At 44.8% G+C, this 16,062-nt stretch overlaps 1 protein-coding gene across 1 annotated transcript in view; it reads left to right on the top strand.

The window, feature by feature from the left end:
- Positions 1–16,062, top strand: part of SYNE1 (spectrin repeat containing nuclear envelope protein 1) — a 503,588-nt gene that overhangs the window by 457,089 nt on the left and 30,437 nt on the right. Inside the window, 6 exon segments of the mRNA XM_083176202.1 lie at positions 1,190–1,340; positions 9,345–9,527; positions 10,424–10,561; positions 12,254–12,445; positions 14,232–14,562; positions 15,928–15,996. Coding sequence (XP_083032328.1) covers positions 1,190–1,340; positions 9,345–9,527; positions 10,424–10,561; positions 12,254–12,445; positions 14,232–14,562; positions 15,928–15,996 — 1,064 coding nt within the window.

Here is a 16,062-nt window from a genome sequence, read left to right as displayed (position 1 = left end):
AAACAGGACAAATCTCGGATCTGACCAGGATTGTAACTGTTCCAAATACTGGGTCGGAACTGGGATTTTGGTGTAAAAGTGGTAGCAATTTAACCCTGTATGTTAGTGCACCCCCAGCCTCCGTCTGCAAGGTGATTGGATGCCGCGCACAGGCATCCATTCCCCTCTTCCCTGGCTCTGCTGCTGTCTGCACAGTACAGAAGACAGCAGTGGAGGCCCAACCTCCATACTGACCGCAGGACGCTTTTTTTTTTTTTTTTCAGGTACCCCATTTACACTGCTGCTGACCCGGGTCAACGAGGCAAAACCGTGACTTTTTGTGGTGGTGTAAAAGGGGTATTACTAAGATGAGAGTTCTATTGAAGATGGGTTGTTGCCCATAGCAACCAATCAGATTATATACAGATGGAGCCGGGCTCCCTCTTGCTGGCGAATCGCCAGAACGTCACCGCTGGCGATCCGCCAGCAGCCAGGCGTCCATCTGACTGAGACGCGCGTGCGTCTCACGCGCACGCGCGTCTCAGTTTCCGGGCAGCGAGAACCCTGTCTGTCTCCGCTTCAGGGAGACGGACAGGGTTAGGGGGGTGTGCGGGGAGGCGGTGGGGACCCCGGGCGACTGGCGACAAGCCGGCGGGGACCCGGGGAAAGCCGGCGGAAGGGGACGCGCGCGCATCTCGTGCGCGCGCGTCCCCTTTCGCATATACAGATGGCGGGTGGCGGGAGATGACGGCTGGCGTCGCCATCGCCATCCCCTGCAAAGAAGAGTCCCACTCCATCTGTAGTTTATCTTCTAGAAAGTGCTAAAAAAAAATAAGAAATATAATCTGATTGGTTGCTATGGGAAATATCCCATCTCCAATCAAATTGCTATCTTAGTAAATTTTCATCACAGTACCTTATGCACCGTGTTCAATAATCTTCAGACTGTTTATAATGTTCTTTTGTTCAGTCCTGAGTGAACAGCTTCAACTAGAAAGCAACTGGCTTGATCCAGTAGAAGCAGTTGTACATCTAACAAGTATAAATGTCATGACCTGGCTGTCCGCCACTGCTTCTTTATTAATGCCACAGCTGTTGCATGTAAATCATTCAGTGTGAGCCATCTGCCAATACTATGTCTTGACCAGGTAAGGACCCTTAGTATGTCCAAGCAGGGTGTTACTATAACAGGTTTTGCCTTTCTTCATAGAATTGATGAAACCTGGAGACTTTGGCAGAAATTCCTGGATGACTTTTCACGGTTTGAAGATTGGCTTAAGATTTCTGAACGGACAGCTGCCTTCCCCAGTTCCTCCGGCGTGCTCTACACAGTGGCTAAAGAAGAGCTGAAAAAATTTGAGGTTATTTAAAAAAATATATTTTGACTATGTTATTATATCGACTTTGTTCTGGACTAAGTGGCTGGCAAATTACGTACTAGTGATTGCTTGTGTGATTACCTGCCCAGTTCCCGATTATCGGGAACTGTGCAGGCCCCATTCCACGCATGTGCAGAATGGTTTCTGCGTGATTGTAGGCAGCCCTCCTTAAGTTTCTGCCCGGCAGAGGCATTCAAGGGGTGGGTTTGGTGAAGGGACGCCCTTTGCTGGGAACGGGGTCTTGTATCCCATGTTTTTCAGGAGTGGCGAGATCTAAAAATGCAGATTTCTTAGCCTTACATGAAACGATACTTACTCATCTGGCTGTCTTTGGGGAACTCTGCGACCATCAGCCATGGTTTTGATCCCAGGCTGCCACACCGGTGGCAGCACTGGGATCGCACATTCAGCAAGGAAGTGTTTTACACCTTTTACTGCATTTGCATTTTTAGTTATTGCATGTGCAAAGATGCCTGCGTGCAGTCACACCGGACATCATGACCAGAGGAGTAACTACTTTTTTTGCGCCCCCCCCGCTGGACATTTCGGGCGCGCCCCCCCCCCCCCCCCCCCCCGAAATATTAACCCCCTCCTTACCCGTCCCCATTGCCGCCGGCGCTTCTGCCTCTAACCCGACACGCAGATCTGTGTCGGGTGACGGGCGGTCCCCGGCTCCTGCTGCAGTGCTAATATAATAATAGACACTCGGAAAATGGCTGCCCCCATACAGCATTATGGGGGCAGCCATTTTCCGAGTATCTCTTATTATATTAGCACTGGAGCCGGGGACCGCCCGTCACCAGACACAGATCTGCGTGTCGAGTTAGAGGCAGCGGCGCCGGCGGCAATGGGGTAAGGAGGGGGAGGGCAGGAGTCGGGAGCCGGGACCAGGTGGTAACTATAGTCCCGCAGACCCCCCAGGCGCCCACACCTGCCTAGCGCCTCCCCGCTACCGCGGGGGCTGCGGGACTATAGTTACGCCACTGATCATGACAGTCATTTCCTTTTGTCCTTTTGAACTTGGGCTACACTTCATCCTCACTTGGAGCTTTAAATTAATAATGTTCGGGGGGGGGGGGGGGAGGGGGTAAGGTCTCCCCTGATAGAAGTTGGGTGTCCTAGCCGTTTGGCTACAATACCTTAAGCCAGGGGTTCCCAATCTTTTTTGAATCAGCACCCTAGAGTATCAGAATTTTTTTTACGGCACCCCCTAGGCCCCCAAAACATGTAGAAAAAAATTAAAATAATTAGATTGTGTTTATATGTGATCCTGAGGATTTGAATTGGTCCTGGACCACCAACCCGTGGCACCCCTGCAAGTGTCCCCAAGGAGCCACGGCACACAGATTGGGAACCTCTGCCTTAAGCAAAGGAGCAAACATTTAGCTTGTATCTTTTTATAGACTGCTATACAAGCTCCATCTCCATTGGAGGTTTAAAACAGTATATAGGTTTCCTTATACATCTAGCCTCAATACGCCATGTGCCTGGTGTGAGTGAGCCACCAGGTCTCATGCAGCTCATTCTGGTGCATGTCCCATGATCTAAGTCCAGGCTCTTTTTAAACCAGTGGGCCTCTATATACAGTACTAGTTACCAGACTGTCAATATAACAGAACAATGAAGCGTAATGTCAGCATCAGCGGCACTGCACGACAAATGCAGCAACTCTTGACTTGCTCAGTTGGGCGCTATCTATTGACTGTCGGCGTACACAACATTGAATCCCCCCATAGAAACGAGAAGCAGCGGTAGACTTTTATTATATAGGATATGCCTTAATGATTGATTCTACCATGCTTTCTGACATTCATCTGAAAAGGATTTCTATGTTAGGAGTGTGGTGCTTCTCTACATAGCAGGTAGAGTGACTTATAGTTTGATAGAGATGCATTCAGCATCCTGGCAGACTGGATGCCGGCAATCCCAATACTGACGCTGGCACCCTGACTACCATCAGGAGACCGGCGTGGGAATGTCAACTGCTGGAATCCCAAACGGAAGTATGTGATGTGTAGAGTAGTAGCATTAGGCTGGGGGGTTATGCACTAGGTATTAGACTGCAGGCTGGGGGGGTGTTAGGTATAGGCTGCGGTGTATGGGGGCTAGGGTTAGGTACTACTGGGGTGGCTTAGGCTGCAAGGAGGGATGCATAGTGGGGGTGGGGTATTGGCGCTGTTATTTTGAACACCGGCATCCCCAGCACAGGTCATTCGTATGTATCTCTTTAGATAGATTTGCTTTGCAGAACTAGTCTGTGATTTAGTTATTCCTGCAATAGAAAATGGGCAGTAATATCACAGTAACTCAGGGGTTTATTCTGGTTCGGGCGGCTGGGCCGCAAGCGTACGTTCCGTTTTTTTTTTTTTTATCTGCGCATGCATACCTTCCACAATGCGCAGGCGCGACGACTCCACAACGCTCACGGACGGGTCTTTCCGTGCGAAAAAACCTGTCCGCAAGAGTACGGTTATTGTGGGCGGCATATGGGCGTGTTGAGGGGAGAGGCCGAAATAATGAGGGAAACTGGGCGTAAACATGGGCGCACACAGGAGTGTGCACAAAAAATGTACGGTGCTACTACCGCTCGATCGGCGAAACAGGCGGCCGACACCTCCAGACCACCCCTACAGATAACGCATGAGAGCGGACGCCTGGGTCTGCTAATTAACGCTGATTACTACTCAAACACATACACCTGAATGTAATAAGCAATGCTGCAGTCTATTAAGTCCAAACCATTATTTCACTACCTGCAAGCCACACACAGCCCTCAAACACATTGGAAGCTTATCTTTCTACACTTCTCTACATGTAAAGGTTGGTTTCATTTTAGTAAAGATTCTTTTTTAAGACCTGCTTATATATGCCAAGGTAGCTATTTGGAAACCATTTACACACATTCAGTAAGTGTTTTCATATACTTTAAACAGCACCACACTCAATCTACACAAGTCGACATGTGTCAACCTTTTCACTCTTATACAAACATCGTTTTTTCAATTATGATCAAAATACATAAACCACATCTAACAGCTACAAGGATGTTTCAGCAATGTTTTAAGGCCATGGCCACTATTTAGTTAAAATGTATTTTTATTAGGCTGTTCATTAAGTTAGACAATTGAGGTAATAGAAAACAATAATTGATGAACAATTAGAATAATTAATTTAATTGGCTTAATCATAGTTGAAAGGCTAGATTATGAGGGCCATATATGTACGCTCACTCTCCCGATCGGTGACATACGCTGAGTTTTCCATTGAAAACAGGCGAGACCCGTCCGTACAAGGTGGCGAACGCTCAGATAGCCGTAAGATGCCGGTGTGAAAACGAACAAAAGCCGTCCGTATACGGCGGCGTACGCTCTGTTGTACGCCAGTTATCGGTGTCTAGGAGGAGATCCGTCCGTGTACGGTGGCGTACGCTCAAGTGTACGCCACTCCCCTTTGTCGGTGTTTGTGGCCGTCCGTATGCGGATGTTTTGTGGGTGGACTTTCGCTCAACGTCCGCGTACGGGAAACGTACGCTGATACGGAACGTATGTATGTTTGGCCGCCTGAACCAGAATAAGGTCCATAGTGACTGCAGGCGCTGCTTTTAGACCTGTATAGTTTCTCATTAGGTAACTGATCAACAGGTGAGGAATGAGGTGACTGATGCCTTTTTTTCCCTTCTTTTCAAGACACCAAGGCTCTCATTCAGGTTCACTCGGTACAGGGTGAATTAGGCCCCGTTCCGATGTTTGGGGGTCTGCGCAAGTGCAATTGCATATTTGCAGACCCTTGCAATGAATGGCCTTGGTGAGTTGCACACTCGCTGGGCCGTTCATTGCAGGGAGGAAGGGCTGGGGGCGGTAAAGTCGATGGACCATGGGAACGCCCAGCGTTTTATGGTTGTCCCCATGAAAATGTGGGGCGGTCCCATGGGTATGCGGACAGCCGATGCCTGCCAAGGGCAGGTGACCGGCATCACAGGATTTCAGCTGCCTGCTCCTTCTTCATCCAGGTGCACGCAAATAAGTCAGTTTTCACATGAGAAATCATTCGATGGTCAGCGATCATCGAATGATGTCCCCTGCTAGAGGAGGCATTTGAGGGGATGTGTTCTCGTACACATCCCTTCACATGGTTCCGAGGGTATTCAGGGGGGGGGGGGGGGTATTCGGTGGAGAGGTGTCTCAGGTGCTCAGTAAGCTGTAACTGTATCTGCTTATTCACTGTTGTATATTTAGATCACTCTCTGATTTTGCCCACTGCACTGTAGGTTTGGTCTTTTTATTTTGCTTGTTTTAATAAAAAAAAAATATAATTATTATTATTATTATATTATTACAATAAATGGTTGTAATTTCATTTATTTTCTAATTGTATTAGTTTATGACAGAAGAATATTTTTTAGCTTTATGGTTCAGTGTGAGCAATTCAGTTCTGTGTTTTAACCCTTTGAATGCCAACATCTCTGAGAAATGGGCAAAATATCCACTAAATAGGGCAGCATCGCTCACATTTCTTATATGAATGTAAATAAAAAATGTTATGTGAAAAGATGATATTTCCTATAGAAGGTAAACATTCAGGTCATTATGATGAATAAAAATGTTTGCTTGCCAATTTTCACCTATTTTGGTGAAAATTGGCATTCACTTGGCACTCAAAGGGTTAATGATAATCTGATAGAGAAGAGTTTATCTAGACTTGACCAAAGCAGTGACATGCTGTGCTTAGTATGTCCCAGCTGTTTCTTCAAAGTTTTGGGTTACGGACTGGCGTAACAAGGCAGCTGTTGGAGGCAGCATTTTTTATATGGGGGGGTTTGCTGTTGGAATACAGAATGGTGTCATTTAATAAAGCTTTAAATGTCCTTGTTGCATAGGGATGTATTGCTTGAATATTGAATATACAGATAGGAAAGTACAGCAACCATAAGAGCACAGTCTCTCCCTTAGTGACAAGTACAGTACATAGGAAACGGTCCTCTCCTGTGACCTGAATACTACTCAGCTATGAAAGTGTCATTGTCTAGGTCAACAGGCGATATGTCAATACTTGAAAAAGGTCAACATGTACATGTAAATGGTCGACACAGAAAAGGGTCTATGTGCCTATGTTGACACATCTTGAAATGAACACCTAATTAGTGTGCAGTCCCTTTGTGCCCATCGGGATCGTGAAGTAAGAACAAGTCTGTAGAAAAAAAAATACCTAAAAAACGTGTCGACCTTTTTCTGTGTGGACCATTGACCTGCCCACCTTTTACTTATGTCAACCTTTTGTTAATGTCGACCTAGGTCATGTCGACATTTTTCGTGCGTTGACCTAATGCCTGTCGACCAATAGTGTTTGACCAATTGACTGTCGACCAATTGGCTAGATACCGTGAGGGAGACAGTGCTCCCACTGCACATGAATTGTCACCATACTGTACTTGTTATTGAGCATTTACTGTATAAACAGCATTTCTAGCTTGGGAAGTGAAGCACTGATATGTGACACAACCTATAGTCTAAATGATTTGCTCTATCTAAGGTACATTATATAGGGGATCCAGACGGTAGGTCAACAGTCAATAAGTCGACCACGCTTGGTCAACAGGGGCAAAAGTTCAAAAGGTCGTCTTGTAAAATGTAGACAGTGCTTAAGTTTAACAGGTACAAAAAGTTGACAGGTTAAAATGACCAACATGACAATGGTCAACACACATATGGACATCACCTGTTTCATCATGTACCATCCACGTGGACAACGTTTTGGTATAGTAACCTTGCCTGAAGCATGGTGAGTGCATTCAGTACACTAATTGGGTCATATGAAGTTTAAAATGGTAAATGGCACCCCAAAAAACCCACACAAACCTTTTTTTGTGTCGCCCATTTTCATTTTCATGTACATGTTGAACTTTTCAGATGTCCTTTTACATGTAGACCTATTGACCATGTCTCCCTCTTTAATGTCAACCATGGAGTCGTCCTATTGACTGTCCACTGTGCAGCGAGCCACTGAGCCCGAAGCGTGGCGAGCGCAGAAAGCCCCACGAGGGGATGCGGAAAACTTCACATGTATTCCACGTCCCCTCGCAGAGGCATGCATCGCTCACCACACATCGGGCTAGGTGGCTCGCTGCCCTCTATATAAAATCAACTCCACGCCGACGTGGATGGTGGGGGTATGAAAAGGTCGGGAGGATGCGTACCACGTCCCCTTGCAGGGCTCGCTGCGCTCGCCACGCTTCAGGATGGTGTGGATAGTGGGGGTATCAAATGGAGGCATTTGCCAGTATGTAACATGGAGCACTATCAAATGCCTCCTTTATTGTGTGGAGGTATCAAATGGAGGCATTTGCCAGTATGTAACATGGAACACTGGCAAATGCCTCCTTCATTGTGCATGATACGCAATTGCATCCGCACCCCTCTTTGGACAGGAGAGGCACGCAGGAGCGTCTCATTGCTGGAGTGTCTGAGACGCTCCCACATCTCACACAGATGGAGCGCCTCTCCGCTGGCGCCCACATAATCCCCTCTCCACAGAAGAGAGGATATTATGCGGGCGCCAGCACTGTGTGAGAGGCGCCCACTAGGCCTGACAGGAGCTTAGGAGTAGCAGCGCTGGGCTGCCGCGGAATCAGCGTAGGATGCTGATAACGTAGATTACAGAAGTAAGGCAGTTGGCGAGCTGCCAGGATTCAAACAAGCGCTACACTGATAACGTAGCTTAGAGAAGTAAGGCAGTTTGGCAAGCTGCCAAGATTCATAGCTAGAGTGGCGCGCGCTGCCGCCGTGAAACTAAACAAGTACCATTTTTTGTGTTTCAGTTTTTTTGTCCATCAGAGTAATGTATATGTCTCACTGTCAAACAATATGAGAGTACATTGGAAATGTCCATCAGTCGCTGTTATGTGAGTCAGATGGAAGTGTAATAGTGTTGATATCACAGCTGTCTGACACTGTCCCGGCTGCTCTGTCTGAGCACCTGTCCTTCTCCATACTTCCCTGTACTGCAGTAACAGCTGATAGCATGAAAACAAGTTACGTTCTATTCTGCATTTGCTGTCTATTAGTGATGATACATTACTACATACATCCTATGGGTGAGTCACCCTGGACCCTGCATGTGGATAGCAGATATCTAATTGAGCCAGTCAGTGTGAAGACATTTTCTGAGAAGATTGTGTAACCATAATAGGTATATGGTCGTTAGGTTGACAGCACTAAGGTCAACATGAGCCACGGTTGACATGGGAATGTCGACATGGGCCATGTTGATAGTAAAAAGGTTGACATGTGGTTTTTCACTTTTTTTGAGCCGACATGTGACGACAGGCAGAATTTCATGCCCTAGCATCTACTAGGGCATGGCGGGAGAATAGAATAGTGTGCCAAGCTTGCAAGGCACTGTGCCCGAAGCATGAAATACCCCATGTCGAACTTTTGACTGTCGACCTAGCCCATGATGACCTAATGTTTGTGTCGACCTAATGACCTGTCAACCTAAGCCCATTTCGACCTTCCCATGTGTTGACCTTGGCTCATGTTGACCTTCAGTGGTTGATCCAATGCATGCCGACCTTAGTGCTGTTGACCCTTTGATCCATATACTTGTAATAATATGTGTATGTAATGCCACACACGGCCTGATCAGCATCAGAAGAACTGAAACTTACTAAAAATGAAATTAATATTGTCAGTCATTTTAAGTCATTTATTTTTTGCATAAAAATGTAAAAATTCCCACAATTTTCTCCATAACTTGAGCTTACATTGCAGACATGAGGAAATGGGGACATGCACTGAAGACAATTGACGTTTACTCCAATTATTTGATCATCGTTTTAGAAACAATGTGTAATGTGTTCCCCATTCCTTGCATTCTTACTCCAGCAATGCAAGGCTTAGTATACCCCTGGAGTGGGAGGGGGAACTACATTATGTCACATGAATGTCCCGCCAACAATCATTGTAAGTGTACAAACATATATGTTTTTAGGCTTTCCAAAGACAAGTTCATGAGAGTCTAACTCAGCTGGAGCTTATAAATAAGCAGTATCGGCGCCTGGCTCGGGAAAACCGCACTGACTCGGCATGTAAGCTAAAGCAGATGGTCCATGAAGGAAATCAGCGGTGGGACAACCTGCAGAAGAGAGTCACATCCATTCTCAGGAGATTGAAGGTTAGTATTATCTAACTTTTTTCATCATTGAGCAAACACCAGGGTCATGTTAAGAAACAGGTACCTGTACACTGGGCAGCTGCCCAGGACCCCACAATTCTAGGGCCTTCAAGCAGGAGGTGGTGGATGGCTGGAGCTATTCTATCTACCAATCAGAAAGCTGACAGCCATGGATGCATGTAGAGAGGGTCACAGGAGGGGCAAGGCATGTATAGGCCTCAGTGCTTTGCCCAGGGCTTACAATGCTGTTAAGATGGACCTGGCAGACACTCCATCACTGAGCAAACACTAGAGTCAGTGACTAATGGAAATGTCTCTGCGCAAGTTTCAAGTTAGAACCATAACAGAGCACATTCCAACATATCATGGCTATAACATTTATACCATTTTTTATATTAAAAGTTTTTCCACCGTCAAGTGACTTTTATATACAGTTCTTATACATGAACCATGGCCATTTGCAAATGTTAGTAAATATATTCAAGACAGATATATATAATCAGACAGAGGTGTATTCAATTATATAATACATACAGTATATGATTCCAGTATAGGGATTGCAGTGTAATTCTCCCAGGGAAGTGGTGCTCAATGTTTTTTTTGTTGCTAGTGTGCCATTATTTTGGGACCCCAATAGAGGCAATTCCTTTAATGTCCCTTATAACCCAGGCACAGTACATTAACATACACACAGGACATACAATAGTTACTGTGATCCACACCCACTGATGTCCGCAATGAACAAAAAGCTGCATGATAAGTCAATAAGTTATCTGTAGGTAAAAAAAACCCTTTTAATTCTTTATTATTCAGTGACCATTATAGTCAGGCATGCTAATCCTTTGTATGTATATAGCCTTTTATAAATCCATGTTTCTTCTCATCCCTCCGTAAAGCACTTTATTGGCCAGCGGGAAGAATTTGAGACTGCACGTGACAGCATCTTAGTGTGGCTCACAGAGATGGACCTTCAGCTGACAAACATTGAGCATTTCTCTGAATGTGATGTGCAAGCAAAAATTAAACAGCTCAAGGTAAGCAAATAATTACCAGGAAAATACACAGTACTGTATTCCTGATAAAGCCGGCCAGATGGAAACTATAGGGGTGATTCAGACCTGATCGCATGGCTGCAAACTCGCAGGCAGGGCAATTATCGATAGACTGCGCGTGCATACGGATCGTAGTGCGCATGCGTGAGGCCGTCCTGTGATAAAGCATTCAATGGACGGAAAGACGGCGTTTGGGGGTGGTAACCGGTACGTTTTCTGGGAATGTCAGGGAAAACACAGGCATGCCCAGGGGTTTGAGGGGAAGTCGTGTTACGTCAGCTCTGGGCCTGATCCGACTGCTTTTATCACAGCCGCCAAGTAAGTCCTGGGCTGCACACAGACTGTAAACAGTGGAAAAATCATTCGATGGTTTGCGGGTTGCGAATGGATTTGCAGTAAATCCCTGATCCAGCTAAATTTTATTAGCCCTGCTAAGCAATTTGCAGGCTTTTGCACAGGGTTGGATTTCACTTTGACTGGGCAGCGGCTATATAATTGCAGGGTGATCACAGGGCCCTGCTAAATTGCGCTGCAGCAATCAGGTCTGAATAACCCCCTGTGACAGGTGTTGTGTAGAAGATCTACAGTGTTTAGGTCGATGTCATGCATTAGGTAGACAGGTACAAAAGGTCAACAGATAAAAGGCAGACAAAGGTTAAGGTCCACAGGGTCAACGTGTCAACATGACTATGGTCGACACATGGTTTTTTTAATCATTTTTTTTATCAAACCTGTAATATTTGGTAATATGTAACCACCATCAGTAGAAAAGTGTACCCTCATGGGTTCGCTTTGCGTGCCACATTTTGGGCAAGGTGGCTCACTGCGCTACCACTGTGCTCGCCAATACTCTTCCCAATCATTGTCTACGTGGATAAATCAAGCAAATGTTGGGAAAACATGTAAATACCCCCCCTCCCAAACACGTGTCAACCATTTGTGTGCTGACCATCATCATGTCAACCTTTTGCACCTGTCGACTGAAAGGATTGTCGGCCTTTTGTAGCTGTCGACCGAATGCATGTTGACCATATGAACCTATTAACCTAGACACTGTCTATCTATCATCCAGATACCAACTAGGACTTGGGCAGTATTTCCATGGATTGTGTTCTAACAAGTACATACATTTTCTCAAATGACATACATTTATAATGTCAGCCCTGAATTAAGGTTTGCTACCCTCTTGTACTTAACGCTTGGTGTAACTAATAGATTCTGGCTCTTATCACAGAAGTTATAGGTCAATCATGTTACCCATGGGTTTTTACCATGCTGGAAAATTAAGTAATAATTGAACTGCTTTGGTCATTAAATCAGGAGTCTTACCGTTACGGTAAAGACATGAAGTATTTGATTTAGCCTCTGTATGTCATACTTCCCTACGTTTTGTGTCTCCTCTTCGGGAGAAGCTCAGAGAGGGGACACTATTGGCCACTTCAGGGGAGAGCTTCATACCATTATGCCCCACCCACACTGTGGCATATTGCACAAAGAAGGGGCAGGTATAAAATTACATGATTTCGCATCATTTAGAGACACCCTTTTCATACATTGTTGCCGTTCCTGCTATTACTGTATCTTTCCATCCTGCTCACTTCACTAGAAAGTGAATGGTTTGTCAAAAAAGTTTTCCTATATGGTCATACACTTAATGTGCTGTTGTTCCCTTAGGCCTTTCAGCAAGAGATTGCCTTAAACAGCAATAAGATTGATCAGATTATTGCCCAAGGTGAACAACTCATAGAAAAAAGTGAGCCCCTTGATGCGGCTGTTATTGAGGAAGAGCTGGATGAACTCCGGAGATATTGCCTAGAGGTCTTTGGTCGCGTTGAACGATATCATAAAAAGCTCATCCGACTTCCGGTATGTGTATTTTCACTTATCTTCTACATTGTAATGGCTAAGGCCTATGATTGCTGAACAATTCCATACCTCCCAACTGTTCAGCTTATCGCGGGAACATCCTGTTTTTTTGGGAAGTTCCCGTATCCCTCCCAGGGTCGGCAGTGTCCCACGGCAGTGGGCAGTTCGGAGCCCCCCCTATTATCTGTGAATAGACGCACAGTGTCTATTCCTGTAGCCAGAGGGGCTGGGGGCATAGCCAGCAGCTCGCGGAGCTGCTGAGCATGCCCCCACAGCGGCGAAAATGGGGGTATTTTGGCACATGCCTACGGCGCGCACACTGGCCCTCCTACCACAGATCAAATCTATATCTATTTATTTTTTTTATACTTAAAGTAAAAAAAAAAGCTGTGAAATCAGCATACTGTAGTCCCCAGGTGCAGCCTCCTTCATCTAGATTATATGCGGGATGCAGATGAAGGAAGTGAAGTGGCTGGGGAGGAGTTACGACCATGCATGGTCTGTGCTTCCTAACGCTGTGTCACTCGGCCTGCCTCCACCCTTTCACTGCTGCTGTGGCAGGACCCTGACAGTTGCAGCCACCACTGGGAGCCTGGACAGGACTGTGTGCTGGCAGGTTCTATATGGGGGCTGTGCTGACTATCTTTTGGGGGGTGGAGGGTTATGTGCTGAGTATGAGGGGCTGTGCTGGATATCTATAAGGGGGCTGTGCTGTCTGTGGGGGACTGTGCCAATAATCTGAGGGGGGCTGTGCTATCTATCTATAAAGGGCTGTGCTTTATGGGGGCTCTGGTGTTATGGGGCCTTTGCTGTCTATCTATGAAGGGCTTTGCTGATGTTATGGGGGAGTTTGATGTCTATGGGGTCTGTGCTGTTTATCTATGAAGGGCTGTGCTTTAGAGAGGGCTGTGATGTCTATGGGGGCTATGCTGTCTTTCTATGAAGGGATGTGTTGAAGTTATGGGGGAGCTGTGGTGTCTATGGGGGCTGTGCTAAATACCGCAGTATAGCTTAGTTGCCACACTGTCTTAAAGGTTGAACACCCCTAGTATAAACTGTCCCAGAGATATTCCCAAAATCTGTTTGTTTGTTTTTAATGAAAAATTACAGTAGGACTTTCATTGTATGTATACTGTAGGTCACCGGTTCCCCAAACTTTTTCTTTTCACAGCACCTCTTAGCCAAAAGTTTCTTATTGAGAAATTTTGAAAAAAAAAAATTAAATTAAGTAAATTGTGTATAGATTTCCTCCTTATGTTCAATGATGTGGTGAGGGGCAAGATTCACTTCAGTTTGTCCACATATGTTATGACTGGCAGCCACCAGCACTGGTTTTGTCTATTACACTGACCATAAATAATTTTATTTGATCCTGGACCACCAATGTAAGGCACTCCTGCAGATGTCTCAAGTACCCCAGTGTGCCACAGTACACAGTTCTGGAACCACTGCTGTAGATGTTTTTACCAACCATGTCAAACATTATACAGGTTTATAAATGCATTCTGGTCAATTTAGAAATGATTATTTCCAAAACAGAGATAAACACATAGCATGCCTTTTTTAAAGAACATTTGAAGGACGGTTGTAATTTTTTGAATGCATAAACTAAACTTGTTAATGTCCATAATGATGGACAAATTACTAAAACGGGTTACCAGTTACTATCAGTAACTTCACGCATGCCAACATTAAATAAAAGTAATTAAATTGAAACAAAAATGGTAATTTTTAAATACCTAACTTTTCGATGACCATTTCCTTACATACTGCTGATTATTTCCAGCTGACCGATGATGAGCATGACTTCTCTGACCGAGAAGTGGATGGAGATGAAACTACAGATCTGTCTGATCTACAGTGGCACACCAAGAGTTCTGGTGGTCTTCATTCACCTCTACCCTCATCAAATCACTCATTGTCACTAATTGTTCCCATGAGGAGTGAAAGATCAGGTCGAGACACTCCAGCAAGCGTGGACTCTATCCCTCTGGAATGGGATCATGACTATGACCTAAGTCGGGACTTAGAGACAGCAGTTTCTCAAGCACTACACTCAGATGAAGAGGACGAATGTGACACAAATTACTTTCTTCAAGGAGCAGTTGGTTTGTCCGGTAATATTATTTTTTCAGTGACCTTAGTAAAAGAAAATATCAGCGCAGAAATAGCTCCAGAAAGCTAATTTTTTACACTTATTTGCTAAAAAACATAATTTACATGATACCTTTGTTTAAAATGTTTGGAAAATATTGGAATATGGTAGTGTCCTAGGCTTCAGAGGTTAGCAGGTGATCAAAAGATAAAGTGTTTTTGTATATGTGTATATATATATATATATATATATATTGGTGGGGTGGTGTGGCACTCATAAATAGGTTCAATAGCATATTATTTCTGAGTGCCACACCACTACTCCGATATTTCCTTTACGAGTGATGGCACCGGAGCAGGGATCATTCTTTAATTGGGAGTAGCGAACCGTGAGATATATAAAACACTTTTCTTAAGGTCCATACACTGTCCATACACACTGAGCAGCTTTCCCCCTGCCTGGCGCTGTCAGCGGGGGTCAGACAGCTTTGCATAGTGCAGCGCTATGCAAAGACATCCACAAAGCCGCTCATCTGCTGGTAATACCAGCAGTTGAGTGGCTTTCCCGGCGATGGTGTGGGAGCGCGCATCACCACGGGCCATACACACTGGGCGGCTTTGAGCTGAAAGACGCTCAAAACACCAAGTTTGAGCTCAAAATCACCCAGTATGTATGGGCCTTTAGTCTCAAATGCTATATTAGGGGACAATTTACTAGAGAGAGATTTTAGTAGGGAGAGATGTTGCCCATAGCAAGATTCTACTTTATTATTAATATTTAGCTAGAACCTTGTAGGAGATAATAGGTAGAATCTTTATTTAAAGAAAGTATAAATTATTCCATAAATTCAAATACTAAATTATAGCAAAAGTAATATAGTGAAACATATTCCAGAGTAGCAATTGCAGTGTTCATTTAGACTGTTTTATTTTATATACATTTCCTGACCCTTATTTTTCTTATTAAATGCATTGGAAAATCATGAATAGCTTTACAATAAATGTAGTTACAAATGTTAGATAATGGTGCTAAGCTGTACCACATTATAGGTGTACTAAGTAATACAGGGGCAGATGTATTAAGCTTGGCAAAGAGATAAACTGGAGTTAACGTGGAAGGAGATAAAGCACCAGCCAATCAGCTGTGTTTGAAATATGACAGTTGGGAGTTGATTGGCTGGTGCGTTATCTCCTTCCACTTTATCTCCAGTTTATCTCTTCACCAGGCTTAATACATCTGCCCCACAGTGCCAGAGACAGATATTCCCTATGGCTGCACGGTGGTATAATTGCTGGATGACCTGCCAGAGAATGCTGCTGCAGTTCTATACTGGCTTCAAGAGACCGTCACCGATTCCACCTTCTCAGCCTGTCCTTTGTCTTTACAGATATAGAAATTCCCGAAAGCCCTGAAGCCTATGTTAAACTTACTGAAAATGTTCTGAAAAATAGCACTGGTATGCTAAATGCCAAGTTCTATAAAGTAGAAATCCTTGCTCCATATCACAGCTTCAGACAAGATC

Source organism: Crinia signifera, chromosome 3 (genome assembly GCF_055691185.1).
Source record: "Crinia signifera chromosome 3, ASM5569118v1, whole genome shotgun sequence".
NCBI lineage: Eukaryota > Metazoa > Chordata > Amphibia > Anura > Myobatrachidae > Crinia > Crinia signifera.
This window is presented reverse-complemented; position numbering and strand designations above follow the sequence as displayed.